Source organism: Ambystoma mexicanum, chromosome 13 (assembly GCF_040938575.1).
Source record: "Ambystoma mexicanum isolate Mex_15411 chromosome 13, UKY_AmexF1_1, whole genome shotgun sequence".
NCBI classification, from domain to species: domain Eukaryota; kingdom Metazoa; phylum Chordata; class Amphibia; order Caudata; family Ambystomatidae; genus Ambystoma; species Ambystoma mexicanum.
Window position 1 is genome coordinate 683,350,948 of NC_090938.1, and position 15,673 is coordinate 683,366,620.

At 45.7% G+C, this 15,673-nt stretch overlaps 1 protein-coding gene across 2 annotated transcripts in view; it reads left to right on the forward strand.

Annotated features, from left to right (window-relative positions):
- CDK12 (cyclin dependent kinase 12) overlaps window positions 1-3,703 on the forward strand; it is a 629,271-nt gene extending 625,568 nt beyond the window's left edge. The window contains exons 13-15 of one of the 2 annotated variants that reach the window (XM_069634722.1): window positions 187-657; window positions 2,426-2,496; window positions 2,602-3,170. In XM_069634722.1, coding sequence (XP_069490823.1) covers window positions 187-657; window positions 2,426-2,454 — 500 coding nt within the window. In that variant the 3' untranslated portion in view covers window positions 2,455-2,496; window positions 2,602-3,170. Of the gene's footprint in view, window positions 1-186; window positions 658-2,425; window positions 2,497-2,601 lie in introns of both variants that reach the window. The other variant, XM_069634721.1, reaches the window with a different exon arrangement.
- Window positions 3,704-15,673: the final 11,970 nt, after the last annotated feature.

The following is a 15,673-nucleotide window of genomic DNA, read 5'->3' on the forward strand; positions in this document are numbered from 1 at the left end:
TCACAACAGTGTGTTCCCATGTAAGTCTTATCTGTTATTCAAAGAGGGCTAGTATTAACATTGCTGGAGGTTCCTCAAGGGTAACTATCTCTGCACTAGGTTCTAAAGATTAGACCATTGGTATCTGTTGTGTGTGAACAGTGTCCGTCTCCTGTGTGCTTACACGAAATAATTTTGTGCTTTCAGCAAACCTCGGAGAAATCACTCAGCAGCTGAATCAAAGTGAACTGGCAGTTCTACTTAACTTGCTGCAGAGCCACACAGACCTTAGCATGGCTCAGATCTCTCAGCTTTTAAATGTTCATGACAACCCGGAAATGCAGCAGCAACTTGAAGCTCTCAATAAGTCCATCAACACTCTCCAAGAAATTAACATTCAGCCACATGAGGCGCATGATCTTTCTGTGGACCAGACTTCCAAAGAGCCCCCTCTCTGGGCTCCAAGGTTGGACCAGGCAGCCCATGATGTAGGCAATTCTCAGGGTGATATGCAAAGCATGCTGGCCGTAATCTTGAGCCAGGTTTTCAAGCCCCAGGATGTGCTATTAAATGTGGAGGAGAGTAATGGTGAGAGGAGCTGTGAGCAGCAGGGGGCACAACAGACTCCTACAGTACCGCAGCAAGACGAGGGAGCAGAGGATGAAGACGACATCACAGGTAAAGTATATCAACAATGGCTCCACTCAGAGGCTAAACTGCACCCTCTTGCAGACCTAGAAGATGTGGGTAAAATAATGACTTTGAGAAATGTTTAACTTTTTAAATTAAAGTATATACTCTTCAGGCTTTATTACTTTTATATTCAAACATATCGACAATTGATCTCTTAGCTTTCAGACTGAGTGCTCAACTGAGGTGAAACGGACTAACAAGCTATATTTTCTTTCTGTGCATGAAGTAAATCAGACCCCTCTAATATCAGACCTTATCCTCAACTTTTCTTTACAAAGCTCTGTCCTTTCATAGAAACTTAGCTCCAGAGGGATTGAAACTTAATTAGGGATTAAAAAGCATTCCGTCTGGTACATAGAATGTAGGGAACACTTGCTACATGGCCCGTGTAAGTGGGAAACATTTTGGTAACTAATCACAGCCATTCAGACCAAGAACACCAATTTAATGTTCTGAAGCAGACCTGTGTGGACATAAAGTAAAATTGTCCTCAAATATTGTCTGCAAAATATTGCAGTAAAAGGATTAGCCTTGAGAGGTATTGACAGGCAAATTTAAATTGCTACATTTTGGGTGTCTTAATGGTTGGGAGACCCAGATTGATGGGTGCTTGATCTAACTCCAAGCTGGTGGTGGGGGCAGAGGGTGGTGGTTGCGCTCACGCAGAGGACAGTGTGCCGTGGGATACAAGTGGGTACCCTATAATAGAAATAGAGATGACAATGTACATCTTGTATGGGTGGGTATAGAGGAAGAGGGCGGGTGTATAGTGAACATAAATAGTAAGACAAGCTGGATGCCATTCGCTGTGGCGTTGTAAGAAAACATGTTTTTGAAATCAATAACAAGTCATTGTTATTGATATTCTCAGTTGCACAGTTCAGTGCAGGTATGCACTGACCATCCTAGAGCCAAAGTGTGGTAGTGGCAGGTACACCTTGGCAGTCGAGGCAGAAGCTGTGTATTGGCAGAACATCCATGTCCTCCTCATAGTGGACAACCCAATGAACTGGCAGACCAGTGGCTTGACTGAATAGGGAAGTGTTCTTCCCATAGTTTAGGAGGGCACCGATTATGCATTTGGAGGACTTCAAGAATATTGTGAAGGACAAATGCACAAGATATAACTAGGCTGTGATTGCCTTAGAAAGTTAGAGTACAGTGCCCTCATAGAAGTTACTTATTGATCACTGGTCCCAGTGAAGTAGTGTTTGAGGATGCATAGTAAGCATAGCTATTTTGAGGCAGTTCTTGAGACAAATAGTTGAACTTTGTTTACCTTCGCTTTCTCTGGGGTTTAATGTTTTTTTTCCTATGCGCCGTATTAGATGTATTAATTACAACACAGTTTTATCATAATCCACTGACCAGTTTCATGCATGCACAATCGCTCACCCACACGTCTTTAAGACATAGTTCACAATTGTCTTTTCTTAAACACCCATTTTAGTTTCATAGACTTCATTTTGCAAGACTTTACCTAAGAGAAGTGGCACAGTGTTAGAGCATGATACAGAACTCTGAAGGTATGTATCATTCTGTAACAGTGCACATTTCTGGTCTGTACTTGTGCATTCTAGCTTTGTGGGTTCATGAACCTCTATGCATCCTGCCACTGCTCCTTTCTATCCTTCCTGTTCCAGTCTGCCCTTCCTTCCATTCCATGTTCTCTTCTAATCACTGCCTGTGCTTGCCACCTCTTTGCTCATAAACCTTTTCATATTTCATGCATGAATATTCATTGTCCTCCCAGGTATCTACAGGTTAGGAGCGCTGTTATGATTGGAGGGCCAGGAACAAAAAAATGCTGTCACCTCAGAAAAGGTTTTCCAGTTAATTATCCCTCTAACATTTCAGCTGTAAATGGCATGCTGTGGGGGTTATTGTTTGCATCTAAATGTCTCTTATGCTTTTGCTTGTGATTTTAAGATGGTGCTAAAAGAAGTACCCCTCCTGCAGCATTTCATCGTGTTTCTGTACCAGAGAAGAGACCTCCAGAGCCTCCTGGGCCCCCGCCACCGCCTCTAATCGAAAGAGACATCTCTGGCCCAGAGCAGGATTTGAACCCTGCACTGCTGCAGCTTTCAACCCAGGAGACTGAGCAGCCACCAACCCATGGACTCCATGTCTTGGGAGCCACTGATTACAACACGTTGAATTTATCAAGAACTTACAGCACTGAGGTGCCCCCGGTAAACTTCAGCACTGCCCTCATAGATGGGGATCGAGGCCAAACATTAATAGAGCGGCCACCAAAGACTTTGACAAAGATAAAGAACTATTCTAGCCCTGTGAGTCGCACTGGGGAAGCAAGTAGTTACCAAGGGACAGGATCTGCACAGTTCCCAGGGGACCAGGACCTTCGGTTCAGCAGAGTTCCTTTAGCATTGAATTCAGTGGTCAGACCGGCTTTAAAAGTGGAGGCGATTAACACTGTGCAGGTGTATCCAGAGGCCAAAATTCAAACGTACAGTGAACTGGGACCAGGGGCTGCCGGCTCCAGTGTTGCAGGGACAGTTCATAACTGGAGCACCCCATCCCAGGTATATGGGAAGGCCTATCATGGAAGAGTGCCTCCAAGAGGCGGGCAGGGGAGGGGGGTTCCCTATTAATTACAGACTGAAACATGAGTCACGATTGTCTGATCTCCCCATGCCGCTAACCTTTAATGGTACAGTCTACCTGAGCAGGAGTTCAGCAGGTGCAAGTCACCCAGTGTCACATTCCTGGCTCCCGAACGTGTGGTAAGTGGCCAAGTAACAGAGCAAGAGTAACCGGTGTGAGTCTGACTGGCCGAACCGTCTCTGCACTAAGTGGTGAGCAGCTTGGTGCTGCCTGCTAGCCAAGAAGGGCAGCGTGGGGGAATTGCAGGAGATTTCCGAAACTGGGTGGTAAGAGGCTTCCTGGAACCAAGGAAATGGAACAGCTTTGAGTTACGTTGTTGAGAGGCATGCTTTGCCCCTCCCCCAGTTGAGTCCCAATGCCCTCTTTACAATTAAATAAAATAAAAATACAAACTGTTTCTGATAAACTGGGGCCTCTGATGTCACCTGATTATACTGGGGAAAACTGGATGCAGCAGCTGATTGTAAAAACATTTTGTTCCATGACACAGCCTCTATTGCCAGTTTAAAACATGGTCTGCTCTCCAGGCCAACCTTCTATTATTTATATCCAAATGCGGTCTTCTGCCTTTGGATCAAATTCCACAATGGGGTGGGGGTCATCTGACCAAGCATTCTGCATCCAGATGCACAGAATCTGTTTGCTGATGGAGATGCTGCCTCTGAAGCACTTGTGGACATTGCATTTTCTTGAAAGGCCCCCCACAGCCAGCAACTGTCCATTGTTTTGTTTAGGATTTTGGAAACCCCACACATGCACACAAATCATTTTGCTGTGTAATGGTGTTAAAAATATTCAAATTTCTTTTAAGATGACATGGTTTTTCTTATGGGAGAGCGTTGCATAGTTTTATTTTTAATTTGTTGGTCTCTATACATGCCTATTTAGCACTACCAGCACTGGACCTGTCCACCTTTTGAATTCCAGCATGGAGGGTTTATACATATTTTTGTTCATGTCAATGAAGCATTCTGAAAGCATTTTTATAGCCCCTCTGGCCTACCATACTATCCAGTGATCAACCCTTACAGTGTTAATACTTTAAGAGGTAACAATCAAATGTGGCCTTTGGTGTTGTGCTGGGTGTTTATGGAGGGTTGCCTGCGATGCCAGTAACTAATATCACATTGATATAGGCATTCAGGACTGTGTTGCTAAGTGCATGAAAGGAGTTTTCTTTTTGGCACAATAACAGAACAAAAGCTTTATTTGTCCCTGACTGCTGTGTCTGAGGGGGGCGCATGGGAGAAAGAGGAAGCTTATGGTCTTCATTAGTTAAACCAATGCCCGTGGCTTAGTCCATTTAAAAAGGTTATTTGCCTCTTACTTTGGGGCATGTGGGATAGTCTGTGGTCATATTGTCAAGGGAATTAAGTACTACTGGTTTGTTTACTGTGGGCTGATTCTACCATGGCAAGCTCTTAAGTGTACATTGTTTTCAGTTTGTTTTTTAATTACCAGTTCATGTCTCGTATGCAAAAAGTGCTGTCTGGAGGATGCAGAGTGGACTAATAAAGAGCAAACCTCTCCATGCAATCATTCAAACACTCGTCCTTTAGTAGCGGAATAGCTACAGTGTTCCTAGCTTTCATGTTAAAGTGTCTAATTTGGCCGGGCTTTTTGAAGCAACAGATACTGATGTGTGATCGTTTCTTTTTGTGGATTACATTCTTTCTCCACTCCAGCTGAGACGTCCTGCTCTTTTTAATGAGGATTTGTCTGTTTAGTTCATAAAATGAAAGGGGTAAATAAAATATCCAGGGCAATTAACAATTCATTGAGAGTCCATATGTAAGCATTACGTGTACTTGGTCTTCTGCATTTTAATAGGCAAATGTGCTTTAGCCAAATCATGTTTGTTCAAGACACCCCCTGGAAGGATGTTAGAGGTTATATCGGACTACATCTCTTAAGTGAATAAACCAAGCGCTTCCCACTCAGTTCTGGAGGAAGCCGCTACAGTAAAGAAACTATGCAGAGCATCTCCAACATCAAAACTATGTTGTATTCATATTGGTTACGACTTAACAACTGCATCTGCTATTACCTTTTTTAAATGCCAGTTTTAATTAAACACATCTATTTATATTTTGATGACATATTTTACAAAACAATTTGGTTATGCCTCAGTGAACTGTGAATTGCCACATTTATTCATCGTGCAGTAGTCATCAATATGTATATGCATGCTTAACTCCATTTTTGCAAGATATTTTAGTATATTTAGCAGCGAATGTTTTTGAAAATAATTTCAAGTCAGTTATAAAAGCCCATTTTGCTTATTTGTATTCCATAAATCAAACAACCTCCTAAAAGCATAATGGTGCAGTTTCCAAAACCACCTTGTGCCTTACATCTGAACAGTTCTGAAATAAAGGAAAACCACAGACTGGCTGTCCTGCCACGCATAAGATAAGGATTGTCATTTCCCAGCTTACTCTCCACACTGAATCTGTTGGTTGTCTCCATGACCATCAGTCTGGCTTCACAGTAGCCAGAGGCATGGAAACTGCTCTCCTGAACAACCGTGAAGATCTTCACACTAATCTGGACTCTAGCCTTCCTTCTGCCCTCATCCTCCTTGATGTTTCCTCTGCCTTTGACACGGTCAATCATGCCACCCTGATCAGTTGTCTCTGTGAGAACCTGGCCTTGGCATCACAGATCAGACCCTCACATGGCTGACTTCCTTCCTCCGGGACCGCTCCTCTCTGGTCCAACTGGGGTACTTTCTCCCCACCACCTCTCTCCACATGTGGTGTCCCCCGCAGGGCTCCATCCCCTAACCCTGGCTTTTTAACCTCTACGTTGCCCCCTTTGGACCACCTCATCTCTACCTTCTCTAACTTTCAGTGTTATGTGGATGACTCTGCACTCCTTCAGGCTCTCCTCTGCCGGCTCTCCTCTCGCTCATTCCTGGCTGTCTATCCGCAATTCAGGAATGTTGCACCTGCAATGATCTCTGCCTCAATGCCAGCAAGACAGAGATCATCCTCATTGGGACCCCTGCATCCGATTTCCCTCTCTGGCCGCCCTCCTTGGGCCCTCTCCCTGCGCCTTCATGTGAGGCAAAAATCCTTTGTCATCTTCGTCTCCACTCTCTGCTCTCATCACGGACCGCTCTAAAAAGTCCAACTACCAGCTGCACCTCCTCAGAGGCATTCTTTCTTTTCTCACCTTCCCTCAGAAGCTCACCGTCTCCAGAGCCCTAGTTCTCTCTAGGCTGGACTTCTGCAACGGCGTCCTTCTCAACCTGCTCTCCTCTACTCTCTGCCCTCTGCAACTAATCCAGAACAGGACTGCAAGACTTGTCCTTGGCCTCACGCCCAGGGATTGTATCTCTCAGCCCTGAAATTTCTCCACTGGATCCTGGTGGCTGCAAGGATCACGTTCAAGACCCTCTGCATTGTCCACAAGGCTTTCTGGGCCCAGGGTCTGCAATAAATCCAACTCTTTTCTTAAACATCTTCCTTCTTCACTGTGTGGGAGGTAGATCTCTCTCTCCTCTGCAGGGGCCTCCCTCTCGAATGGTCTCCGCGCACTTAGGAGTTGTATCTGTAAACCTACAGTCCCCTCCCTCCTTGCACTACCCAAAGCTGGCTCCCCCGGCTGCACTTATTCAGAGCAATGCTGCCCTGATCGCACTTCCCCTTTCCCTCCCCCCGGCACTTCTCCTCTCCCGTTCCCCTGCACTTGCACGATCTGAATGACACACAGCCTAGTAGGATCGTTTGTTTCATCCTCTGTCTCCCTACCTTGTTGTGCCTAGAAACACTTGTGTACAGGCACTTTATAAATGACACATCATATCATAAGGCTGACTGTCTGCTGCAGCATCCACAGTGATGGTTCATTTTTCAGACACTTAGGAGCTGATCTTTGAAAAACCAAGCTTTACAGCTTCACGTTCAAATCAAATAGTTCATATTTTTTTAGCTATATTGAATGGTGGTTGTATCATAATTTCTGGGTTTTTTTGGTGGGGGGAGATTCATTTTTTCCATTTTCTTTCCATAGCTTTAACCCAGCCTATTTTTCTTCAGAGATGGCAGCACTATTTGACAAGTTTCATTCATTCTTCTAACCAAACAGTCATACAAAGATGACCATGCAATGTGTATTTCATGCCTTACTCAAAACTATTCCACTAAAAAGTTTGGCACTTTCTGAAAACATAATATAGAAGGCCCAAATCTAAAATCTGCTTAGAATCGCATGCTGTGCATATAGTCCGACAACTAGTGGTCATCGTGAAGTATTGCATCTTTTTTCAAAGATTGAATAGGGATGTCGACCTTGGTTTACCTGTAACACTATCCCTATCGGGATGTGTAGTGTACCCATGTTCTCCAGGATGGGGTCTGGCATGGATTCACATATTCATGAATATTTCCCCTTGTCAGGCTGAGAATCCTCAGCAAAAGAAAAAACTGTTTCGCTTTAGCCTGAACACTGTATTTTACTCTAACCAATCGCTGTCCTTTGGGTCATACTGCCCCCATCCAATGACAGTCGTCTCCCTAAGCTGCACCCCTGGTGTCTATCTTCCGATTTTTTACTGCATGTTTCAGTGTTTGGATTCCTCTCGTATCGCATTCCCGGGTTTGGGGGAAACTCGGAGCATTCACCTCCAGTTTTAATGGCGCAGTAATTACGCCGAAAATGCCCCATTGAGCCCCATGGACTCAGGAAAAATGGCGTTTTACCCCGTCACTGCAACTTGTGATCCAGTGCGAATAGCGCAGGACCAAGTTGCAGTAACTCTAATTGCGTTGGTCGGTATCCCGGTGGATTTACCGATGGGATACCACCCAACTCCTCATAGAGCACTTAGTATAAGGTTGTACCACCTGAGAACATTTGGTAGCGTAGACCGAGAAGCCAGTGTTAGGCAGAAACCTGTGCAGTTCCCTCTGGGACCACTGTAAAAGATTTAAGACTACAGGTGTTTGGCAGTAAACCCACTTGGTAGCAGACTGTACCACACAGATTCACTTGGTAGCTGTGGCTGAGCAGTCAGACTTCCCTCAAGAAGAGTTAGGCAGTATACAGAGTATTCACAATAGGTCAAGAAGACACAATAGAACAAGTAAACGCTGACCAGGGCTCGGTGTAAAAAAGAGATAATTTTATTTAAAACCACATCTAGAAAAACACACAGGCACTAATAGTAAGCAATTCAAAAACTCGGTCAGTAAAAGATATACACTCCCTTAAAAGAATATTAAGACAAGTCTTAAGTAAAGCCCCACTTGTTTTCAGACAGCAGTGAGCGCTTAACGTAGATGGCACTCTAATAGTTCGTTTTTAAAAGGGAGAGAAAAGCAGAGCATTAGTTGAAACAGATCCCAACACTTTTACAAGAACATAACAAGAGAGGAAGGCAAAGTAAAACCGTGAAGTTAGAGTTCAATAGGCCAGATCCACTTTAAGAGGATCAAACGAAATGTGTCCAAGGTCACACGGTTGCAGTGCACAAGTCTTCTAACGGTTCAAAAAGGAGTTGGACCAAAGAAAGGGACCAGTTAGAGGGTCAAGGTGGTCAGCCCAGTCCAGAAGGTTAAGGGGTTATTATTACCTTGTAGCAATCTTTAGAAAGGGAGGCCTGACAGACGCGGTATCTTAAAGTGGTGACAACACTCCAGCGGGGGCAGTTGTTCCTGGCAGCGGATGCAAGTCGGTGCTTCGTCCGGGGGAAGAGAGGATCTCGTCGTGGAGGAAGACAGGAGTCCGTTGCACTGCCAGGGAAGAAACCAGCCGCAGAGTTTCTCAGGTACAAGGAGCGGTCCGTTGATTTGCGGTTCAGTGGTGAGTGGCTATCCGGCCGCCGGGGTGCTTGGCACAGGCAGTTCGACCACAAACTGTTCTGGGGTGCGAAGAAGGAAGGTAAAACTGGTTGTGCCCACCAGTCAGGGGAAGAATCCTCTCCAGCCGGGAGATCTTCTCTGTCGTCGGGAAGTGGTGAGTTGGTTCCGCAGGGCTTCACCGGTGGTGTCGTCGTGGTAGGTCGGCTCAGCTTCACCCTCGTCGGATTCTCAGGTCCTGTGGCGACTTCTGAAGTTCCAGTCCCCAAAGCCCTGCTTTTATGCAGCATACCCCCATTCACTCAGCCTAGCTGTCAATCAAACATGCTAAGTGGTGAGCCGGCCGGCTCACCACTTGGGCCAATCACACAAGAGTGCGACTTGAGTTACCAAGGTAACTCAGTCCAGGGTGCCTAAACCCCCTCCCACACTCCCTGTGGTACCCAGACAGAGTGGCACCACTTTTGGAGGCTTCTGTGGAGAAGCCCTCCAAAAAAGTGGAACAAAGGGCTCGACTTGGGTTGGAGTCACAGAAGAGAACACAAATGCCATTTTAGAATCGAGTCCTGGTAAAAAATACCAACCGGCGAATTAATATTAATTAAATACAACGGCGGTATGTTCGAGGCTATGAGAATTAAATAATTAAAGTTGGTAGCCTCGAACAATGGGAAAATCCCATAGGAAAATATTTGCGGTCGAATATAAAAAGTAGTTTCCACTGCCACCAGCCAAAACTCGATCAGGGGGGACGGAGACGTGCCCCCTCGACTAACAGACCCCGGGGCAATCGAATTGCCCCGACCAGTACGTCCACAATATGATGGTTTGTACTGGTCGGGGCAATCGAATTGCCCCGACCAGTACGTCCACAATATGATGGTTTGTACTGGTTTCTGTTAATAATTTGGGACTAGTAAAGCCAATGGTGACTTTACATGCCCTGGGAGACAGTAGTCAATCCCATGGTATGGAGTCTATGGTGGGGTGTCACTATGACACCCCTGTGTTACTGCACGGAGGGTGCTGTGTAACACACATAGTAAAAACACATGAAACCCTATGGAGTAAAGGACCCCATAGCCCATAAAACACATTACCAGTCAAAGGAACACCATAAATCATGTCCAAGAGTAGTAGAAAGAGTCTCACTCTTGGCAGGAGGAAAAAACAAACTCCAGAAATCCAGCAAAGCTGCTGGGGGACTCGCTAGGTTAGGAAATTCAGCCTAAAGAGAGAATTCTCCCTAACAGCCAGGCTTATTTTAGGAGGGAGAGTGGGCTGTAGATTGCTACAAAGAAATAGTAGCATACATATTGTCCAAAGAAACACTATGTATTGTAAAAATAAAGGGTTATTTAAATCCAAGTAGACAAGATAATTCATGGGTAAGTAAATACTATAACATCATATAAACACAATCGTAAAAACCAGCTCAATACCTAAGGTATGCAAACCAAGGTATAACCTTATTTAGAGCAGCAAGAAGCAAGTTCAGTCAAGGTGAGTCAAACCTAAGGTTGTACATTCAGAATAGTAATATACTATTCTTGGGGGAATAAGACCATGTTCAATATACTTTTATAATACAATATAAGCCGGTCAAGTGGCACAGCGAGTAGAGCGCTCGCTTTGACATCTGTGCAGAGTCTGCTGACGCAGGTTCGAATCCCGGTGGGGCCAAACTCAGCCTTTCATCCTTCCGAGGTCGATAAATGAGCACCACACACCGTGGGTAATTATAAGCAGCGCTCAGATACCTGAGGGTTCGTAGCGCTATATAAGTGCCAAATTATAATAATCATAATAATATGTAATTCAAGGGTAGTTGACTCTGTCAGTCATGCACTGACACTGTTATGAAGCAACATAATAAACCAACCCTGTTAAAAGTATACTGCTTCTAACATGACATTTTGGAACTCAATTCCGTGCTAGAAAATCAACTCATGTACCTTCTGGAGGGGCCTCAAGCTACTCAACGGTAAGTGTGAAAACTCAATAACTATTTTAGAATACACTAAGCAAATCAGGGAAAGCAAAACCCAATTACAATTTAAGAAAGACAGTGTATTTCAAGGTAAGTAATTGACCTATTGGTACATAACCATCTGCTATCTAATAGCTAGTTAAACTCTGTATACTTTTAAGAAGTGTATAATACAGTTTCTAAGGTAAGTAAGAAATCTTTGAAACAATTTTTTGAATAGCACGACAGCAATTTAGGGAAGCACAACCAAGGGTTACTGTTGGGTAAGAATTTGTAGAGTCCAACTGGTGTGGGGCATTACAAGAAATATCTCTTGGTATTGGGTAACCCACCTTTTAGTATAGGCCTGTACTACACAAGTGGTAGTGCGACTGAGCAACCAGACTTAACCTAAGAGGGGTAATGTGAGCTGTAGATCTGTGCAATTAAATTAGTAAATCAAGGTATCCAAGTAAACACTTACACACTTAGTTATAGTATAATTATTTATTTATTTATATATGTTATGTTAAAGGTACTTGTTTAGCGCACCGTCACAAACGGAAGTGGTCCCCAGGCGCTCTGGCGGATGAGGAGCGGAGTAGGAGAGTGGGAGAGGTGGTGTGCTGTTGGCAGCTTCAGCTCCGTATACACAGAGTGCCGGGCTTTGGTGCAAGTATCAGATCGGGCAAGACCTCATGTGCTGTAGGTGCGATTTATGTGTTGTTGATGCGGTGTGGTTAAGTGCCTGCGGATTGCTGGGAGAGAAACAGTTGTGTGGGTTGAGTATGCAGAAAATTGAGGGTTGGGATTAGTGGGGTCTGTATCCTGATTCAGGTACTTCTGGTTCAGTTTGAGCTGTATCCCTGTGGGTGGGGTTGTTGCTGGTTCCTTATGGGCTGTCTCGTGGTGGTGCTGCGCGGATCCACCTGTATCATAGTGAATATTGTATGGAGTGATAAGTGTGTCTGAACCTTTTCTTCTGGTGTGAAGCCGGGTTGGTACCATCTATTCTCTTGTTATCCTATGTGACATTGGTCAGTTGAACCTTTGAGTGGTTCAGGGTCAGAGTGCTGTTGATGAGGCGTCCTAGTGCATCCGTCTTGGTCAGCCTGTGTATTCAGTTGTTAGTTTCTTTCTATCATGGCTATCTTTCAGTTTGTTCGTTGGTTTCCGTGGGGTGCCTTCTTTAGGGCTATTGTTTAGTTGTGGTTTGCATGTGATGGCGCATTGTGCTTCCCGCTGTATCTTGATGGGAATTTGTAATGTGGGTGCTTATTCTGTTTCTTGCCCTCTGGATTTGAGCTAATGGTACAAGGTTTCCTATTCCCTTGCTGTCTGCCGTGAATAGGTCTGTTGGGAATGGCTTTAGTTTAGGGTCAGGGTCCTATTGATCAGTCGTCCTGGTGTTTGTTTTCGTCTTGCTATGTATTGGGTCTTTGGTCCTATTACAGTTGTCTCTCGGTTAGTCGTTTGGTGTGTCGTAGGGTATTTTCCTTAGGGTTTTTCTGTCAATTGCTTGGTGTGGATCAGGGTCTGTCTCTTCGTTCATCAATGTTTTAGTTGTGAGTGTGCCCCTGTGGCCGGTCTTTCTAGTTATGATGTGAAGAGCCAAGTTTTGAGTAGTTTACTGAGTAGGGGGTTTCTTGTGTTACGTATGTACTTTGGAAGGTCGTTCCAGGTTTTCGGTGCTTGGTGAGAGAAGGAAGATCCTGAGTTTTCTTTTTTTTTTTGGTAGGGTTTTGGTTCCAGGCGGATGTCAATGCTTGATCTGAGTGTTCTTGTCGGATGATGTCGACGCAGTTTGTCTCTCAGGAACTCAGCTCCTTGGTTGTGTACTGCTCTACGTGTGATGCACATTGTTTTGAATTTGTCGTTGTTTTATTGGCAGCCAATGTAGTGTTTTCAGCGCTCGTGGTGTGTTCTCTTCGGGGTAATTTCAGAAGCAGTCTTGCTGCCGCATTTTGTATGCGTTGTAGTTTTTTTTAAGAGTCGTTCAGGCATACCTAAGTATAGGCTGTTGACGTACTCTACTCTGGACATGACGAGGGCGATGATGGTGGTTGTTTTGTTGGCGAATGATAGGAACGGTAGGATCCTCTTTGCTGCTCGCAGGAGGAAGAAGCATTTCTTGAGTAGAGCGTTTACTTGTGGCTCAAGCATGAGATTTTTTTTTAAAATATATTTTATTAGTTTCATAACAAATTTAACAGAAATGGCATCAGTGGTAGCAGATCGAGCGTTCCCAAAGAAAAAAAGAGAAAAAGAAGAGAAGATACAGCCCCAACAAAACCCCACCCTCCCCTCCCACCCCCCACAAAGACCACGGTTAGTTCATTGTTCCACTTGAGTCCGTGCCCAAGCCCGGGTCACCTTCCCCATCGGGCTCACCCTCCTGCGACTCAGGATGGAGCAAGGGTACTGTTAGGGCCACCCAACGATGTAGCTCCTTGCTAGAGTCTAGTCTCTGCACTTGTATCGCCGTCTCCTATGCCGCGGTTTCAGCCTTGATCCACTTCGAAAGATCTCCCCACCATAAGGGCATAAGCGGGCCTCTGGGGCTTTTCCACCCCATGGCTATGCGCCTTTTGGCATCCCCAGAACATGTGGGTCATACCAGCCTTGGGTTCCTGCATTTGGGGCATAGTTGGGTGCCAGCGCCAGTGAATCTTGATATAGCTTCCGGGGTGAGGTACGCTCTGTTAATGATATACAGTTGGATGAGCTGTAAGCGGGCGTTTCGGGAGATTTTTTTACAGTAGTGGGTTATTGCCCCCCCAATCTTTGTCTTCAAAAGCAAGGCCTAATTCAGCCTCCCATTTGCTCCGGCATTTGAGGTCATCTTTGGTGGAGCTCCACAGTAAGGCCTCGTAGATACGTAAGGTTTCATGGCCCCCTTCAGCAGCGTTCAGTATCGTTTCAATGCATTAGTTTTCCTCAATCTGGTTGACAGCGACCGGCCATCTGCTATTCAAGGCCTGTATGACCACTCTGTGCAACAGAAATTGCCCCGTCGGGAGGCCCGTGGCATTGCAGAGATCCGGGAAAGTTAAAATTTCTTGTTCTTGGATCAAGTCCCCCAGTGTGGCCACTCCAAAGAATTCCCATTGTGTACGAGTCTCAAGGTGCCCCCAGGAATGATTGGTCATGAGTGCCGCAATGGGGATCTGTGGGGAGTACGGATCTTCAGACCCTACTAGCTTACAGGCCCTTTTCCAAAGTCGGATCCCAAGCTTGACAAGGTAAGGGCAATGTTCAAGGGCACCCTTTCTGGTCCACAGCATGTCTCTAATTAGCAGTTGGGGGAGGGCCAGCTGGAGGAGGCGAGTGTCCGTTGTGTTTTCGTCGGCCATCCACTGTACGACGTGTCTCAATTGGCTAGCAAGGAAGTAAAGTTCGAAATTGGGGTTCTTCAGTCCACCCCTCTCGTATGGTCTCTGGAGGGTCTCCAATGCCACCCTGTGCCTGCCTCCCTGCCAGAGGAAGCCCCTACAGAGTTTGTTGAGGTCTTTAAAGAAAGAGGGGGGGATGCTGTAGGGAATGTTAGGGAAGTTATGCAATAGGTGGGGCAGGGCGACCATTTTGAGGAGGCCCGCCCTCCCGGCAACCGAAAGCGGGAGCCGACCCCAAAATTCCATGGACTTCGTGAGCGAGTCTTTGGCCTTGACGGTGTTAAGAATATGTTCTGTACCGGGGTTTCGGTGTATAGTTATCCCCAAATATTTGAAAGAAGTCACCTGCCATTCGAGATCTAGGGGGGAAGGATCCATAATCTTCACTGTGTAGTGCAGCTAGGGGGTAGAGGCAGGATTTGCTCCTATTGAGCTGGATCCCGGTGTGTTTGTGAAAGCAGTCCAGGGTTTCTAGAATGTAGGGTAGGAGGTGTTCGGGGTCATGTAGGTACAAGAGGGTGTCATCAGCGTACATGGAGACGAGGTGACTCGTTCCATTTATTTTAATGCCCCCCCCACCCCATATTCCTGTCTCAGGTAGGCTGCCACAGGTTCCGCGGCAATGATGTATAACATGGGGGACAGAGGACAACCTTGACGGGTGCCCCTGTGCAGGGGCCATTTTGCGGAATAGGTTCTATTGGTGCGTACCCTTGCAGTGGGGTTAGCATAAACTAGCTGAGTCCATTTTAGAAATACAGGGCCTATCCCCATTTTAGCCATGGTAGCATACAACCATTCCCACCTCACGGAATCAAAAGCTTTGGTGGCGTCCAGTGACGCCACTGCAAGTTTGTGGTCTTCCCTCTGTACTATAGATGACATGATTTAACCTATGCAGATTTTCGGTAATGGATCGTCCGGGGACATATCCGGTTTGGTCTTGATGAATCAAAAGTGGGATCACTCTACGTAGTCTGTTAGCAAGCAATGCAGTGAGGATCTTGCAGTCTACATTCAGCATAGAGAGGGGCCTGTATGAGCCACACTCCGCCCTTCCCTGGTTTGAGCAGGGGTATTATCACGGCCTCACTCTGAGTCCGGGAGGACGCCACGCTCGAAGGCCTCATTATAGACCTGGGCCAATATAGGGGCGAGTGTTTCCTCATAGGTCTTATAGAACTCCCCGGGGAGGCCATCCGAGCCCGGAG